Source organism: Poecile atricapillus, chromosome 22 (genome assembly GCF_030490865.1).
Source record: "Poecile atricapillus isolate bPoeAtr1 chromosome 22, bPoeAtr1.hap1, whole genome shotgun sequence".
In the NCBI taxonomy this organism is placed as follows: Eukaryota; Metazoa; Chordata; class Aves; order Passeriformes; family Paridae; genus Poecile; species Poecile atricapillus.
Genome location: NC_081270.1, coordinates 6,499,121 through 6,517,263, shown reverse-complemented (window position 1 = coordinate 6,517,263; position 18,143 = coordinate 6,499,121). Strand labels below are relative to the sequence as shown.

Here is an 18,143-nt window from a genome sequence, read left to right as displayed (position 1 = left end):
AAATCAGTGTAGCAGCTTCATCCTTACAGAAGCCAATGCTTCTTGTACCATGAGGTGGGTCTGGCCTATGTCAGGGTGGGTCTGATATATCCTGATGCTCTGATCTAACAACAGGGTAACAGCCAAGGAAATGCATCCTGTCCTCTTGTGGCTGGCCTTGGTCCCAGAGCCATGGTGTGTGACAGACACAGCCCAGGCTGTGCTGCTCTGGCCTCTCCCAGGTTCACTTTCCATGTCTAGGTGAAGCAGCTGGACTAGATGATCGTTGTAGGGTTTCCAGATGAAATATTTTATATTCCATTCCATTCCAGAGACTGTGCTGAGGAAAGGGATGACCCAAGAGGCCCAGGTGCCTCCACAAGGAGCAAAGGAGAGCTGTGAAGGCTGGCAGGACTGAGCCCTCCTCTCCCACTGCCCCCTTCAGTTCCCCAGAGCACCAAATCCCAGGAATTCTGCTGGCATGGGACTCCCAGAGCTTCTGGCCCAACATCACACCAGGGAAGGGAAGCTGTATTAGGTGAATCTTTAAACCTCTAAGCATGAGGCTTCCCTCAGCAGCCCCCCTGTACCACCTTTTGGATTAGCTCTAGATAAAATCCCAGTTTTTGGTCATAAAACACATTCCTTCTCCGTCACATCCCTGTAAATGAGCCTCACCATGTCCTGCTTCCCAGGCACTGTAGCTGAGGCACATCCAGCATTTAATACATGTCTTAAAGAGGAAAAAAAAAGAGATCACAAGTCATGGTCTGGGCCCTGATTATGAAGCTGAAGCCACTTTTATGAAAGAGCTTCTTTTTTTTTCTATTAAAGAGCTTCTGCTAAAGATCCCAACCAGGCACATCCCTCGTTACAGCTTTACATCTTTGACTGAAAGCACGTCCAGGTTTCCCTGTGACACAGCAGCTCCCTGAGGATGCTGTGACATGAGGATAACACCTCCCTGGGCACGGAACCAGGGAGCTCCATGGCTCCAGAGCAGCACCTCAAGGCTTCTTCAGCAGAAAGAAAGGGAAACCAAACCCCAGGTGGCACAGATCCATCACACAAAGGCAGCTTAACCAGCACTGATCCCCCACAAGAGGCTTTGCATTCTGTAAGTAAGGATTTGCCTGGTCTCCTGTAGGGACAAAAAAGGGGGGTGTTGGTTGCACCACGAAGCCTCAGGCTTGGCACAGCCAGAATTTGACTTTCATACAAATCGTTGCTTCTTTGGGACTTGCTGGAAGCGATGAAAAGTATTAAGGGAAAGAAGGATATGGAAGAAAACAAGAAGGAATGAAATGTGAGTTTTCCAGAAGAAACAATCGCTTTTTAATCACGGGAAAACCTGAAGAAGGTCACACCAAACCCAGGGCAGCGTGATGAGACAACATCACAGCACAGCAATTTAGCAGAGAATTGGGAAAAGCTCCACAACACCCAGGTCTGAACATCTGCACAAAGCCAGTCAGAGTTAAAAATAGCTGAAACACTTGTGGTTGACCCCCCTGAGTATGCTACAGACACATCCCCTGCTTCCTTTGAGAACTTCAGATGATGCCGAGCCCACCGTGCCTCTGGGGAGGTTTCCCCTCAACTCTCTTTGAAAATGCACCTTTTATTTTCAGGTTAAAATTCATGGACTCCAGTTTCCAACTGCAGGAACTTTTCTGGGTTTTGTAGCTAAATGAAGGAGGAGTCTAGAAAAAGAATATTGTTGTCGTGGAAGAGTTGAATGATAATGAAAATATTTCCTTTTGTTCATGGATGGTTGGAACTGGAGGATCTTTAAAGTCCCTTAGGATTTTTGGCTGTGCCCCCCAGCTCAGGGAAGGGAGGAGGCTGTTCCTGCATTTCCTATCATCCCAGTTCTGCTGGGAGAGGGATGAGATAGCCTCGATGCATCCAAAATTCATGTAAATGGATGTAAAACTCTCTCTAAAGCTCAGGGAGATTCATTAGGAGAAAGCTGACAAAAAGCAGCAGGGGGGCATCACACAATGAAGAATTGTTTTGGGGCAATGAGGAAGAAATAAACCCATTTCCCTCCTTGTTTCTGTGTCTCTGAGTTGATTTGAGGGTTCTTAGGCAGCTCATGTGTTTGTCTCTCCAGCCCATCCCCACATCACAACTCTGGGCAGTTCCAGGAGCCCCAGGACATCTCCTAGGACATCTTCCTCTTTTATTCAACAAGAGCTTTCATCTGGGAGCTGTTCCTTTCTCACAGCCCTGCTTTTTCAGCATCCTGAGGTCACCTCCCTCCCATCCCACCTCTCTCTGCCTCATCTCTGTGTCCAAGGCCAGGTTGGACGGGGCTTGGAGCAACCTGGGATAGTGGCAGGTGTCCCTGCCCATGGCAGAGGGTGGAATAAGATCCCTTTAATGTCCCTTTCAACCCAACCCAGTCTGGGATTCTGTGATTTTATGATTCAGCATATCATCCCATCCCAAAGGACCCATCAGGACATCCTTATCTAACAGACTTTGATAGCAGAGGTCAATTTTCTGTGCCAGGTCCTGACTCTTGGGCTGCCACCACCGCCAGTGGTTTTTAGGAGGTCTGGCTCCCAGTGAGCCAAGCCCACACCCAGCTACAGACTGGCCAAATGTCCATGGGCCACCCGTGGGAGGTCACACTGCAGGCTGGGAAGCTGGAGTGCAGCTGTAAAGGAAATAAAATGGGAAAAGACACTGCCATCAGCACTGCAGGGAGCAGCCCAGGGGCTCAGACTGCGCTGGCAGCAGCTTCTGGGAGTGTCTGTGGGACTGTGTGGCTCCAGCCTGCAGGGGGGACACCAGGATCTTTCCACAGCTTCTCTTTCATCATCTTTAGAGCCATTTGAAAGACCCCCACTCTGCAGCCAGCCCCCCCTCACCTGCCAGTCCCAAGGCTCAGCCCCTATTCCCTGCTAGAGGGTAAAATCAAAGCGTCCCGTTCCTCTGCTGGCTTAGCTGGGAGAGTCAGGTTACAGGCAGCAAACCCCCTATCTCTGATCACTTTAATTCCACTAACCCATGTCATGTCAGACAGAGTCAACATTTGCTCTGGAAAACACTCACGACACAGAGAGAGCAAAGCCAGCCTGGCCCGTGGCCTCTCCCCGGCAACACTTTGAAATCACCCAGGGGAAAAAGCGAGGTGAACAGCTGGGAGCTTTCCAGCATCTCCTCGGAGCCCTCCTGACAGATCTCGGTCCCTGGAGTGTCAGGTTACCGGACAGGGGGGGAACTGCTTTTATTATAGGAGGGTCAGCAGGGAATTCTGGCATTTTCAATTACCCCGTGCAGCAGCGGCTGTGATCGGGGTCAGGATTAACCGCCTGACCCGCGGCTGAAGACAGAGTGGCAGGGAAATGCACCATGATGCTGCAAGGCACCAGCCAGTCCAGAGGCCACGGGACAGGGCAGGGAATGGGGAGATGTGGGGGAGAAAGTTCTGGCAGAGCATCTGGCAGGGGATGCCTGTGACTGTCCTGCCACTGTGGCGAAGGGGGAGACTTGGGAAACCTTGTGGGAAGGGGAAATCTTCCCTCTCACTGCCTTATCCCAGGGACTCGGTCTGTGTGGGTAACCCAGGAAGCTCCAATAAGTGGGGAACAGGATTCCCTGAGGGTCCAGGGCATTCCCCACCCCAGCCCAGCGTTCCCACAGCCTGTTCAGGGAGGCTGGAGGTGATGCTGTGCAGCAGCCAGGACAGTGCTGTGATCAGTCACGGAGCAAGGGCTGTCCTGACCTTCAATCCACAGGGCTTGGACACCTCTAGGCTGGGATCCAGGCTCCAGCAGTCTGGAAAGCTGTTTTTGAAGTGGCAGCAGCACACAGGGCCTGTGTGCAAGGCTGCAGGCAGGTGGAGCAGGCACAGGGGTGGGGGTGACCTCTGTTGCTCCAGCATGGGCAGAGGGACAGCCAGGACAACTGACCCCACAATTCCCAGGGACCTGGATGTCTCACCCACAGGACACCTCATCCAAGCAGCTCTCCCTCCTTGCCCCACAGCACCCCAATCCCACACAGTCCCCAGCAGGTGACTGCCACTGTCCAATGTCCCCACCCCAGGTCCCACCACTGACCCCAAAGCTCCGTTTTCTGGTGCTCCTGTTCAGCTCAGAGTCCAAACACATCCAGGTATTGAACTGAAAATCAGTTCCTCTGGTTGAAACCTCTCTCATATTTTGCTTTTCTGGGTAAAACTCTCTCCTGCCATTTAAGCAGCACAGACTTTCCCACCATGGGCCCTCCTGGAGAACGCATTTGAATTCAGATGCCTTCCTCCAACACGAGCACTGAAGGCACCACAGCGAGGAATGGAAGAAGGGAGGATTCTCCTGCCCTCCATGGGGACCCTGGTGACCCTGCTTTGCATGGGAGGTTAGGCTGGAGACCTCCAGAAGCCCCTCCACCAGCACCTGTGTGTGTGTGTGCATCTCTCCTGATAGAACTTCTCCTTGGATTATTACATTTGTTCCCCCCCAGTTCCTCTCCCAGTTCTGCCCCTGTGATGCCACACTCAGGAGCCACAAACTTTTGGAATCAATTCTCTCCAGCAGGAGAAAAGGAAAGCAAGGGATGGCAGCACTGGTGTTCTTTAATTAATTAAGCAACATTTGCCCTTAAAGGAGTAAAAATCCTCAGGTCTGGGATATTCCTGGACTTGCTGAAGCTCTGGAAAATTGGTGTTTCACAGTGTGTGAGGTTTTTGTTCCCGAGGTTCTTGGCAAGGTGGCCCACATCGCTGTGTCAAGTGCCTGGAAAACTTCCCAGTGGGCCCAGCCTGCAGCTCCTTGAGTCTGTAACTACAAACGCTGGAAAATCTTAAAAACATGGCAAAGCAGCCCAAAGCTGGTCCTGGCTGCGGCCCCACTTGAATCAAGGCAGGCTTTGGTGTAGATTACAGCCTTTAAAGCAGTTGCTAATGCCACAAGCCCAGCGACTTGGCCCGGGCAGCCGAGGGTTTGGCTGTGTTTGAGCTCTTTGTTCAGTGGGGTTTGCAGTCCCATTTGCATGTGCCACCCGGCCTGCAGGGCTTTGTTCCCACACGGAGGAGCTGCTCCAGAGGATGCTGGTACCCCCCACACCGCTGCCAGAGCAGCTTTGGGGGTCACACGGTGCCAAGGGTGCTCCCCACCTCCTGGAAAACTCCTCTGGAAAATTCATCTGCTCCAGATGAGAGCATGTCCCCAGGAAAAGGCTGTTGGGAAGCAGGAACACGGTGGGAGCCAGACCCCCACACCCCCCAGATTTTCCATAACACGAGGCTTTCCCAAAAAGTGCCAATTAATTACAATGATAACTGTCCTTAGGAACAACCTGACTTCAAAATTTCCAACATAGAAAGCTTAGAGCTATAGTCCTTGAAAGAGAATCCATGGAATCCCAGAATGGTTCATGTTGGAAGGGATTCTTCCACCCCCTGCCATGGCAGGGACACCTTTCACTGTCCCAGGCTGCTCCAAGCCTCATCCAACCTGGCCTTGGGCACTTCCAGGGATCCAGGGGCAGCCACAGCTGCTCTGGGCACCCTGTGCCAGCCCTCCCCATCCTCACAGCCAGGAATTCCTTCCCAATATCCCATCCATCCCTGATCTCCAGCAGTGGAAGCCATTCCCTGTGTCCTGTCCCTCCATCCCTTGCCCCAAGTCCCTCTCCAGCTCTCCTGGAGCCCCTTTATGCCCTGGAAGGGTCTCTGAGGTCTCTCTGCAGCCTTCTGGAGCCTTCTGGAGCCCCAGCTCTCCCAGCCTGGCTCCAGAGGGGCTCCAGCCCTTAGAGCATCACTAAGTCTTGCTAATTTGTGACTGAACTTTATCCCTTGTTCTCCTGCATGGCAAACTCCACCAGGTTCACTGTGTGTAGGGGAAAACTTTGGAAATACCAGTTTTTTTCCCTTGGGAAGAACATTCCCTGCCCAGCTCCGGCCATGCAGCTGCTTCCTGCACCCCTGCCAGGGCAGGGATAGCCACAAGCTGTGAGGGCCAGGCACTGTGAGCATCTTCCTGCTCACACAGGAGCACACAGACACTCATCCCTCCCCACAGGGACCCCAGGGACCCCCAGAGACCCCCAGGGACCCCAAGAAGGACTGAAGGACACCGGGCCAGGAGGCTGCAGTAACCTCCCTGCAGTAACTGCCCCAGAGCTGTCATTGCCAAGGGCAGCAGGAGATTTCAATCAGCCACCTGGAACACAGGAGGAAAAGGTGAGCCCTGCTCCATCAGCTCCCAGCACAGAGCAGGGATGGTGGCACACTGGGGGAGCCCCTGGTTCAGCAGAAGGCACTTTCCACACCATCCATCATGGGCAGACTGTTGTTTTCTGACCAAAGGCAGCTCCAGATGCACTGGAACAGGTTTCTGAAGCCCCAGGCAGGTGTGGGGAGAATGATCCTCAAACTCCTGGTGTAATTTATGCAACAGGGAAGCCTGGGAGGCAGCAGGAGGAGGAGCAGGAGCCCACAGAGATGGTGGCAGGCGGGGAAGGGCATCTGCTCGGGAAGCTCCAGCAGTGCAGCCCATCCCCTGCTCTGCCAACATCCCCCCAACTGCCCACCACAGGAGCAGGAAGAGGCTCCTGAAGAGCCAGCAGCTGGCAAAGCTCTCTCCATCTGCTGCAGATGGCCTCCAGTGGCAGAGGAGAAGGGATTTGGGCATGGCAGGATCCCTCGTGGGCGCTCGCTGCCGGCTGCTGCGGGCTGAGGGGATGCAGGGAAAGCAACAGGTTGGGAAAACAAGAGAGGGGAGGAGGGCAGCAAGAGCCACATCACGTTTTGGTGACAGTCAGGGTGAAGATGGGAGCTGTGGGTCAATGGAAGAGGGAGAGAAGACAGGTGGTGGAAGAGGATGGTGACACGGGTCCATGGAAGGCAAGGTCAGGGCATTAACTGGGGTAAGAGGAGCAGCCATGGGGATGTCAAGGTTTCAGGAGGTTTGGAGCCTGGGACCAGGCCAAATTCTCACAGAAACACATTCAGTGAAGTCACCAAATGATGAAACCTGGGATTTAAAGTGACCTCAGGTCAGCAGCCCCTCCAGCCTGCTCTGTCACACAGGGGAACAGGCTTTGTCCTGCCTCCTCCATGTGTGAGATGCCTCTAAAGCTCAGGAAATTTCTGCTTTTCCTCCTTTTGTGTCAATTTTCTGCACAAGAATTCCCCTACCAGGTCTTGAAACATCAAGAAGTAGGAGACTACTTCTCATGGACCTCAGTTCACCTCAGTTCCCCACTTGGGTGGTTGTGGTCTCCCATTTATGCAGCTCCTGGACAGACTTCACAGAACCAATTCCAGCTTGCAGTTTTCCAAATCAAATCAAATCAAATGTCTTATTGGTGTCCTGACAGACACAGTCTCCTGTATTTCCTTAAAAATCAGTGATTTCTTTAGGGGAAAAAAGCAGCAAGCTACACAGGCTCATGTACAAGGACCTGATGGGCTGCCTGTCTCTTGATGGCTCAAGACTAGTTCTCTTCCTGAAAGGTGTTTTAGCTAAAGCCAGACTGAATTGGAGGAAAATTCCCATCCCTAGAAGTGTCCAAGGCCAGGGCTTGGAGCAACCTGGTCTAGAGGAAAGTGTCCCTGCCCATGGCAGGGGGTGGGACTGGATAATCTTTCAAGTCCCTTCCAACCCAAACCATTCTGGCATTCTATTATAAACAAATACACAGAGCTTTGAAGCTCTGGAAAGCTCATTCCAGCCCTTTGAGGTATTTTCTGCACTTTCCCAGGTTCTGGTTTCACAGACAATAACTCTTGGCTGCAGCAGAGCCCAGCTGAGCAGCACAAGGGAGAACAGGAGGAGCCAATACTTTGCTGGTGTCCAGAGCAGGGCTGTGCTGTGCCTCTCTCAAGAGGAGGGAGCCAGACACATCCTCTGCTGCACAGTGAAAGTGAGAAGATAAAAGCAAGGCTCCCTGTGCCCCAGGCAGTACAAGTCTCCTGTCCCTGTCTAGCCAGCAGCAGCACTAATGTGACAAGCAAACAGCAGGCTGGTGAGAAGGTCTGCTCCTACCCACCTCATCCCTCACCTCGCCTGCTCCCCGACCTCTCTGTGCCCCCTGCTGCCTTTGCCAGCAGGAATCCGGGATCCTGGCTACGAGGGAATTGTTTTGATTGAAGATGAGGGGGAAAAAATCCTCTTTTCTGGTGCTCTGCACATCCCGGGATCTGTCTCGCCTGCGCTCCATTGCTCACGGATGAATTCCACGAGGTTTGGAACAGGATCAGGCTGGGCTCAGTCCAGTGCTAGGAGACCCCCAGCAGAGCAGGGCCATGGCCCATGTCCTTGCTTTGGACCGTGGTCACCTGTCCTTGAGCTCCAAGTGCTGTCAGGACAGCCCTCCCCAAAAGACACAACCTGGGCTGTGACAGCCGCCAAAATTCAAACCCTGCTGATGCCTGGGACAGAGGTGTGAGCTGCACATTTCCTGGCCAAGAGACCCAGGGAATCATGGAAGATGGAAAAAGACCTCCAAGTCCAACCTCTGACTGAATGCCACCTTGTCCACTAACCCGTATCACCATGTTGTGACATACTGCTGTAAAATGCCACCCAGAATAATAATGCAAATAATCATAACAACTTTTCTGGATCTATAGAGGGGGAGAAATCATCCTGATGGGTTTATTGGGACAGTGGATCGGTTTCCTTCACCACACACTCCTTGTATTCCCTCTGCAAGGGCCATTTATAGCTCTCCGTGGCTCTGCCTGCAGCCAAGAGCCTCTGACATCAGCACTAATCCTCCCTCCTTATCCCCTGTGACAAGAGTTGCTCACAAAAGGGACACATTCCCAAGAGCCTGGATGTTCTTTCCCCCACCACTGGGAGGTCTTGAATTTGTCTTTGGATACTCCAGAGCCCAAGGCTTCTTCCTCCCTCCTCAGGTCACAGCAGCCAGTTACCTGGAAGTGCCCTTCCCACTGCTATTAACTCATCCCTGCCCATGGAGCCCTTTCCTTCAGCTCTCCCAGGGCACTCAGCCTGTCCACGGTGTGGATGGAGCCTGCAAATCCTCACAGCACCAATGAAACACAGAAATTAAGAATTAGGAATCACCAAGACTCTTCCCACTCCCCACCCCTCCCCAAAGAAAGGCCATGAATTAGTAGTCAAGGGGCTGCCAGCAAGAGCTGGTGCCTGGCATGGCTCTCAATTAATCAAGTGTCATTATCTGGAGCCCCGGGCCAGGCTCAGCTCCTTGACCCCTTGGGATGCTGGCATGGCTCTCAGCCACCCTCTTGGCACAGATCATTTGTTGAAGAATGGCTGGGAAAAGGCTTTTGGTGGCACCCAGGCTCTGGCAGGGTCCCTTCAGACCTGTGGCACGTGGAGAGTCCTGGATTTCACTCCTGAAGGGACGCTGAGCTTTTGGGGGATGAGGTGCTGCAGGGTGTGAGAGGCAGGGGTGCAGGTGAGCTGGAGATGCAAAGTGTGGAGCTGAGGTTGAGGAGAGCCTGCTGAGGAGAGCAAACCCAGCCTGGGCTCAGAGGTGACAGAAGGTGCTGCCCAGGAAGGCAGCTGGATCATGTTTCCAGTTTGCTGGAAGGGGTCATGGCCATGGGATGATGGTCACCAAACCCTGTGCCACCCACCTGGCCACACTCAGGACCTTCCTTCCCTCTGGCTGCTCTAGCAGGGTTGTTTTCTTACTCTCCCAGGAGATTTTTCCTGGGATCACAGAATGGTTTGGATTGCAAGGGACATAAAAGCTCATCACTTGCAGGACACCTCCCACTATCCCAGGGTGCTCCAAGCTCCATCCAACCTGGTTTTGGGCAATTCCAGGGATTCAGGGGCAGCCACAGCTTCTCTGGGCACCCTGTGCCAGGGTCTCCTCACCCTCCCAGGGAAGAATTCCTTCCCAGTGTCTCATCTAACCCTGCTCTCTGGCACTGGGGAGCCATTCCATCCTGTCCTGCCCTTATAAAATGTGGGTGCTGAAGAACTGGTGACACCTGAAGGTTTTGGATGCTGCTGGTGATGGGGCATCACTCCTCAGTCCTGCAGCACAGAGGGTCCCCAGCAGTCACCCTGTGCCCCTGGGGAACCAGGGGGGTTTTCCTTGATTCCTGCAGGGCTGCAGGACCCCGAGGGGTGGTGGACACTTTGCTTTGTCCAGCTGTGGCAGGAGCACAACCTCATCACACATCACACGATGGAGCTCCAGCTGGCTCCTCCATCCAGAGCCAAGGCACAGAGAGGGAGGCTCATCCTTCCTCTGCTCCCTCTCCTCTCCCCCAACACCCTCCATTCTCCTGTCCCAGCTCTGCCTTTGTGTCTGCAGCTCCTGTTACCAACTGCTAATGATCTACATCAAGGCTGCCAGGCGGTGCCTAGTGTAAGCAGAAGAATTCAGAGCCTCTAATTACAGAGGAATTAGCAAGCAGACAGTTAGTGTTTAGTGCTAATGAATAGATACATTAAGAGAGACATCACACAGGCTGAGAAGTGTGAGCCCTGATAATAAAGGAGTGTCAAACCAGGAAAACACAAGGAGGAGGATCCAGGGGACTGAAAAGGATTCGCCTTCGACTCAGCTCGCTGGTTTTGCTCAGGTGGGAGCCACGGGTGATAGATACATGAAGGCTCAAGCACAGCACAGAACTGCAAGTACGAAATATGAGCATCAAATTATTAATCCATAGTGCAGGACCACGGTGGGAGGGAGCAGAGCCCCTTCCCAGCTCCAGGTAGCATTACAGCCACCCCACCTCCATCGGGTAAAGGCAGCTGGTCATCCAGACCCGTTCCCCCTCCTCCCTGGGGGCAGACCTGTCCCTGCTTGGAGCCAAACCATGGCTCAGCCTGTGTCAGACCTGCCTTCAGGGCTTTAAAAACACCCTGGTCCCGCTCCTGAGCGAACTCCAGAGGTCTGGAGTTAATAATAGTTCACCCAGACACTTCTGCAGGTTCCCTCTGTCTTCACACTCTGAAGTGATGCCCACCTGCCCTACTGCTGTTTTCCCCAGCAGCCAGAACATGCCAAATTCAGCCCTGGGGGTCAGGGAGTGTCCAGGGCAGTTCAGAGGGACCAGAATCTCTCCTGCTCCCAAGCAGGGCCGTGCCTCACTGGCATCCTTCCACCTCAATCCCATTAAGCCAAACCCCGGCCTCAGCCCGTGCCCAGCTCCAGATGGCTTCCAGGTGGGCTGGGCAGGCAGCCCTTGGCCAGCAGCTCGGTGAGGCTCCCTGCCACCAGCACAGCTGCCAGGGACCCTCCTGGGAGCAGGACTACCAGCCACCCTGACCATCCCTCCCCCAGCAAAGCCACCCTGCACAGAGCTGGAGACCCCCGAGGGAACCCTCCCAGCTCTGTGCTTCAGCTGCTTCACCGAGTGAAGGTTCCCAGACTGTTATCTCAAATATTCATCTCCCAGCCCCGCTTCTGTGCAGCTTTGCTTCCTCTGCCTGTCCTGGCTCTCTCTGCAGTCCAAGCAGGGATTGCAGCTCCTGTCAGAATGCTGGAGCTGCCTCACCTTCCCTCCCCAGGAGCCAGGGGTGTGTCTGCAACGCTCTGATGGTGCCTGCAACCATGCTGTGAGGCAACAGCCTCAGACCAGCCAGCCCCAGGTGCTGTGACACCAGGGGACAGTGCCACAGACCCAGCCAGCCCCAGATGCTGTGACACCAGGGGACAGTGCCACAGACACCACACCCAGATGCTGTGACACCAGGGGACAGTGCCATAGACACCACACCCAGGTGCTGTGACACCAGGGGACAGTGCCACAGACCCAGCCAGCCCCAGATGCTGTGACACCAGGGGACAGTGCCATAGACACCACACCCAGATGCTGTGACACCAAGGGACAGTGCTACAGACCTGGCCATCCCCAGGTGCTGTGACACCAGGGGACAGTGCTACAGACCTGGCCATCCCCAGATGCTGTGACACAAGGGGACAGTGCCACAGACACCACACCCAGGTGCTGTGACACCAGGGGACAGTGCCTCAGACCAGCCAGCCCCAGATGCTGTGACACCAGGGGACAGTGCTACAGACCTGGCCATCCCCAGATGCTGTGACACCAGGGGACAGTGCCACAGACCCAGCCAGCCCCAGATGCTGTGACACCAGGGGACAGTGCTACAGACCTGGCCATCCCCAGATGCTGTGACACCAGGGGACAATGCCACAGACACCACACCCAGATTCTGTGACACCAAGGGACAGTGCCACAGGCACCACACCCAGATGCTGTGACACCAGGGGACAGTGCCATAGACACCACACCCAGATGCTGTGACACCAAGGGACAGTGCCCTGCCCGCTGCTGGGCCCACAGCCACCCTCGGGCCCACGGCCACCCTGCCCTCTGCCAGGCCCATGGCCACCCTTGGGCCCATGGCCACCCTTGGGCCCACGGCCACCCTCAGGCCCACAGCCACCCTGCCCTCTTCCAGGCCCATGGCCACCCTTGGGCCCACAGCCACCCTCAGGCCCACAGCCACCCTGCCCTCTTCCAGGCCCATGGCCACCCTTGGGCCCACGGCCACCCTCAGGCCCACAGCCACCCTGCCCTCTTCCAGGCCCACAGCCACCCTCAGGCCCACATCCACCCTGCCCGCTGCCGGACCCATGGCCACCCTCAGGCCCACATCCACCCTGCCCGCTGCCGGCCCTTACCAGCCTGGTTGGTGGTGATGTTCACCGAGGCGAACTGCGGGGAGAAGGGGCTCTGGTCGGTGACGCCGTTGACGGCCTGGATCTCGAAGGTGTACTGGGTGTGTGCCAGCAGGTCGCTGATGTAGATGCGGGGCTCGGTGAGGCCCAGCTGGCGCGGGGCGAACTGCACGTTGTCCCCGCAGCGCGTGCAGGCCCCGCGGCCGGCCCCGCAGCTCTTGCAGATGATGTTGTACACCAGGTCCTCCCGGCCCCCCGAGTCCCGCGGGGGGCTCCACTCCAGCATCAGAGAGGTCTCGTTCACGCTGGAGATCACGGCCTGGGGAGCGGAGGGGATGGCTGGAGAGGGAACGGATGGCAAAGTGTGAGACGGCTGTATTATATCACTACACACAAGTATAAAGCGAAGGTTCTGAATATCACGAGCAGCCAGAGGTTTTCAGGAGGCAAAAGGCCTTTATTTCAGGGTTTTCAACCCTTTTTATAAGGAGGTAGAAGGAACAACACCTCCCTCTCATCCCATTGGTGGGACAAGAGAAAAACACTGTCAGAATGTCTTGTTTTTGGGAAAGTAAAAACTTATTTACACAACAGTCCTTGAGAGAAGAAAAAGCTCCCAAAGACTTTCCCTTGGGAATAATCAGCCCCTGAGAGCTTGAAATTCTCTCAGGTTCAGAAAATCATGTCCATGGCTGCATCCCCCCTCCTCCCCATCCCCAGGCAGCACTCTGAGCTGGGAGCTACTCTTGGCCTGAGGACATCCACAAGCAAGAGTGGGAATGAAACCAGTCCTCCTAGCCCAGGCTAATTTCATTGTGTGACAGCCCTGACAAAATTTACCAGTTAGTTTGTGTAGTGTCCCCCCAAAACCCCAGTGGGACACCTCTGTCAAGCATCCCTCGGTGCTTTGGCTGGGGATCATCCCCTGTCCCCAGCACGTGGTCCCCTCCCGGGTGCCCAGAGCCACTCACTGGTGCATGGCATGTCCACGGGGTCGGCATCTGCCCGGTAATATCCATTCCGGCACACGCAGTTTGTGGCCCCTTCCGAGGTTGTCCGGCTGTTGATGGGGCAGTGGACACACCCCTCATCCCCCTGGCTGGCCTTGAATGTTCCAGAGGGGCAGCCTGGAAGAGAAGGAGAGCAATGGTGAGCAGTGAGAATGGGGCTGGGGGGGATGCCCAGAGCCCAAAGCAAAGGAGGTGAACACGGCAGAGAAGGAGCAGCTGCTCAAAAGGACCCTGAGGAGGTACCTGCAGGGATGTGTCCCCATGTAGACACCTGATGAGTCCCCATGCAGACACCTCTGTCCCCATGTAGACACCTGATGTGTCCCCATGTGGACACCTGATGTGTCCCCATGCAGACACCTCTGTCCCCATGTAGACACCTGATGTGTCCCCATGTGGACACCTGATGTGTCCCCATGCAGACACCTCTGTCCCCATGTAGACACCTGATGTGTCCCCATGCAGACACCTCTGTCCCCATGTAGACACCTGATGTGTCCCCATGTACACACCTCTGTCCCCATGTAGACACCTGATGTGTCCCCGTGTAGACACCTCTGTCCCCATGTAGACACCTGATGTGTCCCCATGTAGACACCTGATGGGTCCCCATGTGGACACCTGATGTGTCCCCATGTAGACACCTGATGGGTGCCCATGTAGACACCTCTGTCCCCATGTAGACACCTCTGTCCCCATTCCCCAGCCACGAGTGCAGGATGAGGACTGTAGGAGTCAGAGGGGATTTTTAGCCACTGCCACAGAAGATGTGAGTGGCTGTACCAGGTCAGACCATGGACACCAGAATCCTCCTCACAGCAGCGACTGTCAGGGGGGTTTAGCTTGGATTTCAGGAAAGGTTCTTCCTTCACTGCCCAGGCTCCCCAGGGAATGGGCACAGCCCTGAGGCTGCCAGAGCTCCAGGAGGCTTTGGACAACACTCCTAGGGATTCCCAGGGTGGGATTGCTGGGGTGTCTGTGCAGGGTCGAGGTTTGGATTTGATCCCTGTGGGTCTCTTCCAAGTCAGGATATTCCATGATTCCATCCAGGGAGCAGGGCATGAACCAGGTGCATTTGTTGCCCACAACTTCCCCAGTCCTTTCTCAGACACAGCTCCTTGCACCCCATACCCCAGGAGGGTGTTTCTCCCACTGTCACCCACTCATTTCTTTATTCCCTGCACCTGTTTTACCCCTGAAGAGCCCTGTGCTGTAACCACACGCTGCAGGAAGAAACTGCTGCTCTCTGCTTCGAAGCCAAGCTGCTATTCCTGATGCCATCCCACATTTCCATTGCCAATGCACACTCAATCACCATCTGACCTCTAGAGCTGTCCAAACCTCTGTCATGCTTCACACTGCATAACAACATTCAGTGTTTTACTCTCTTTTCAGCAATGCCCACGTTATTTTTTAGCCACCAGTGTAGTGACTGTGAAAGCCCCAAGATCTGAGCTGTGAGGGACATCCCAGCTCATCTCTGTGCAGGTGTGTGTGAATTGCTCTACTGGAAGGTGCCCCTGCCCATGGCAGATGGCCTTCAAGGCATCTCCAAACCCAAATCATTCTGTGATTCCACCATTCCATCAGCTTGGGGTTGTTTTTCTTCCATTTGTATCACCTCAAGTCTTTTGAATTCCAATTTCCCTCTCATTCCCTGGTCACGCTGTCTCATAGGGTCCTTTTGTAACTCCCCACAGAGTTTTGTCCTCATGACTTTATAGATGTGGCACTTGGGGACATGGCAGTGCTGGGTCAATGATCCTAGGGGGCATTTCCAACCTTAATGATTTTATGACTCAATATTACAAATAAATTGTTGGTTCTGCTGAGCAGTAACAGCAGCCTGGGCTCTGCCTCCAGGGCTCTGAGCCCCTCACAGGTGAAGAAGATGCTCCATAAGCATCAGCCACTCAACCCCAAATGTGTCCAGCCCCACAGAGGGTGCAGCAGATGGTGCTGAAGGCTGTGATCCAGCACTAACAGACCCAGGGACCCCCACAGAAAGTCCTTTCCAAGCCCAGGGATACCAGTGCCCAAGGAAAAGCTCAGCTCCGAGGCTCAGACCGTTCCTCTGTGGTTACTCCTGTTGTGACTTTGTGTTGCTGTTAATTCTTCCACAGCCTGAAGGGCCTGGGGGGAGCCAGGTGGTTCCTGTGCTGAAACAAGTTTAACAAACTCCTCCTTCAGTCGCCTGCCAAGGCTCCCAGGAACGAGGCAGATCAGAAAACAGTCTGGGAAAAACATTCACTGGGGCTGCTGTGAGCAAGAGCCATTGCTAAGAAGTAGCTATTTGGGAAAAAAGGATAAAAAGAAGGTTGGTTTGTTTGGGGTTTTTTTTTTTTTCAGTTTTCATCTCCTTTCCTCCAGAATTATCCTGAGTTTCCAATGAGAAGAGCTCTACAGAAAAATTCCATCAGCTTTCCTGCTTGCATTGTCCCTCCTTCCTCTTGTGGTCAAAGGAGCTGTTGAAAAACAGGATTCTCCTCGTGTTCCTGGATTTTCCCATCGATTCCATTCCTGACCCACTTCCCCCAGGATCAGCCCAGCTCAGAGGGTGTTAAGCTGTTGGGAGAGGTGATGGCTGGGCAGTTCTGCATTCCCCACAAGCAATGGGGACATGATAACAGGCTTCTTCCACTAATACCAATATTTGAGACACACAAAAGGCCAACACATAAAATTGCTCTCATCTGACAGCCTGGGTGAAATGCAGGGTCATTCCAGCAAGGATTGTTCCAGACAGGGACCTCTTTCACCTTCCTGAGGTTTATTTTAAAAATAGCTACTTTTCTATAATGCTTCTTCTGCATCAAGACAGAGAGACATCCAAAAGGTGCCCAGTGTGGAGTGTAGTGGCTACTCCAGGGGATAAAAACATTCCCCACACTGGCCCTGGCACAGGTCAATGGCTGGAGAGGGATAAAAACTGAGGCTCAGTGGTTGTTCCTCAAAAATACCAAGCTGGGACACTGAAACTCTTTGCATGAGCCAGCAAAAAAACACAGCCAGGAGTTTTGTCAAGTCCCTTCCTCCCCAGTAGGTCCCACATGGGATAAAATAATCCTGGAAAAATCAGAACTTCTCTGAAGTTAAATGTTCTGGAATCATGTGGAAAGACAGGAAAAATCACTGGAATTTGATGCAAAGTCCTTTTTTTTATTGACTTATTTTTCTCAAGTAATGAAAACCTCCAGAAGCAAAATAAATGAACATTGTGTTTAAAACTGTTCTGTTCCCTCCAGGTCTTCCCCTGGGTGAGAAAACAGATTTTCTTTAGGAATCCACCCAATTCCTTGTTTCCAGTGTAAACAGCAAATCAAAAGTGAAATCTTCACACAGGAGCTAAAACCCCTCCTGCCTGAAAAATGGGAATGTTCTCACCATGTGCTGGAAGCATCACAGAATCATGGAATATCCTGAGCTGGAAGGGACCCACAGGGATCAAATCCAAACCTTGACCCTGCACAGACACCCCAACAATCCCAGCCTGGGCATCCCTGGGAGCGTTGTCCAAACCCTCCTTTCCTGATATCCTTTCCTCCTTTCCAGCCTGACACAGACACGAGGACACCCCAATTTTCTGGGAGGTGACAGCAGCTTTGGGACACTCCTGCTTTTCCTTAGGCTTCCAGCAAGGACATCCTTAAAAATTCCTGCTTGGAAAGAAGGGATTGAAACAGAGATTTCTACTTTATCCAAGCATCTTTTATCCCTGGAGGGTGATTTTGGTGCCAGTGGCTCTGGCCCCATCAGTTTCCTGCACCTCCAGCAGCGATGGGATGCTGACAGGGCTTCACAGGGAACAGATGGACCTTTAATTGCCTCTGGGCTGGCTGCCTCGCTGGGTACAGCTCTGAGGGCAGCCTGCAGTTCTGGCTGTGCCTGTCTCCAATCTGGAATGGGAATTCCAGGCTGGGAATGCTGAGCAGTGCTGGATCTCCTTGCTTGCCACTCGCTCCCAGGGCATGGAAGGCACGTGGTTGGGTCATCACAGAATAAACTGAGCTGGAGGGGAGCACAAGGAGCATGGAATTCCATGAGAAGGACCCAGGGAGCATCCTGCCCTCCCTGCAGGGGACCACACCAGGCTGCTGGCACCGAGCTTCCAGCCCTGGGGCAGCTCAGCAGGGAAAAGCATCCCATGGCTCAGGGAAAACCTTTGGCCCAATGTGCAGGAGGGGCTGCACAGAGGTTCCCTGTTCCTTCGTGTCTCACTGCCTCTCTCTAACCAACTCTTTAATTAATCCAGTGCGAGCTGGGCAGGCTCCAACCCAGCTCCCAAACTGCCCTGGCCTTCAGAGGCCCCTCCTGGAAACAGCTCTGAGCAAACAGCTCCCTCCTGCAATAAAAGTTCCTAAAATGGCACCTTCAGCCCATGCTGAGGGCTCTGAGGAAGGAAGGATTCTCCTCGCCCCCTCTGTTTCTCCTGGCAGTGAGGATCCCTGAACTCCAGAGAGGCATTTTTAAAGGCTGATGGAAAGCAGGCAGCCCTGGCTGTCAGGATCTGCCAGGAGCCTTAAATCCCCAGCCTTA

General features: G+C 53.9%; 1 protein-coding gene across 4 annotated transcripts in view; it reads right to left on the bottom strand.

Annotated features, from left to right (window-relative positions):
• The window catches only part of EPHB2 (EPH receptor B2), a 128,946-nt gene that overhangs the window by 28,722 nt on the left and 82,081 nt on the right, over positions 1 to 18,143 (bottom strand). For all 4 annotated transcript variants that reach the window (XM_058854924.1, XM_058854926.1, XM_058854925.1 and 1 more), the window contains exons 4-5: positions 13,569 to 13,724; positions 12,601 to 12,936 (exon numbers count right to left, since the gene is read on the bottom strand). In XM_058854924.1, coding sequence (XP_058710907.1) covers positions 12,601 to 12,936; positions 13,569 to 13,724 — 492 coding nt within the window. The remainder of the gene's footprint in view (positions 1 to 12,600; positions 12,937 to 13,568; positions 13,725 to 18,143) is intronic.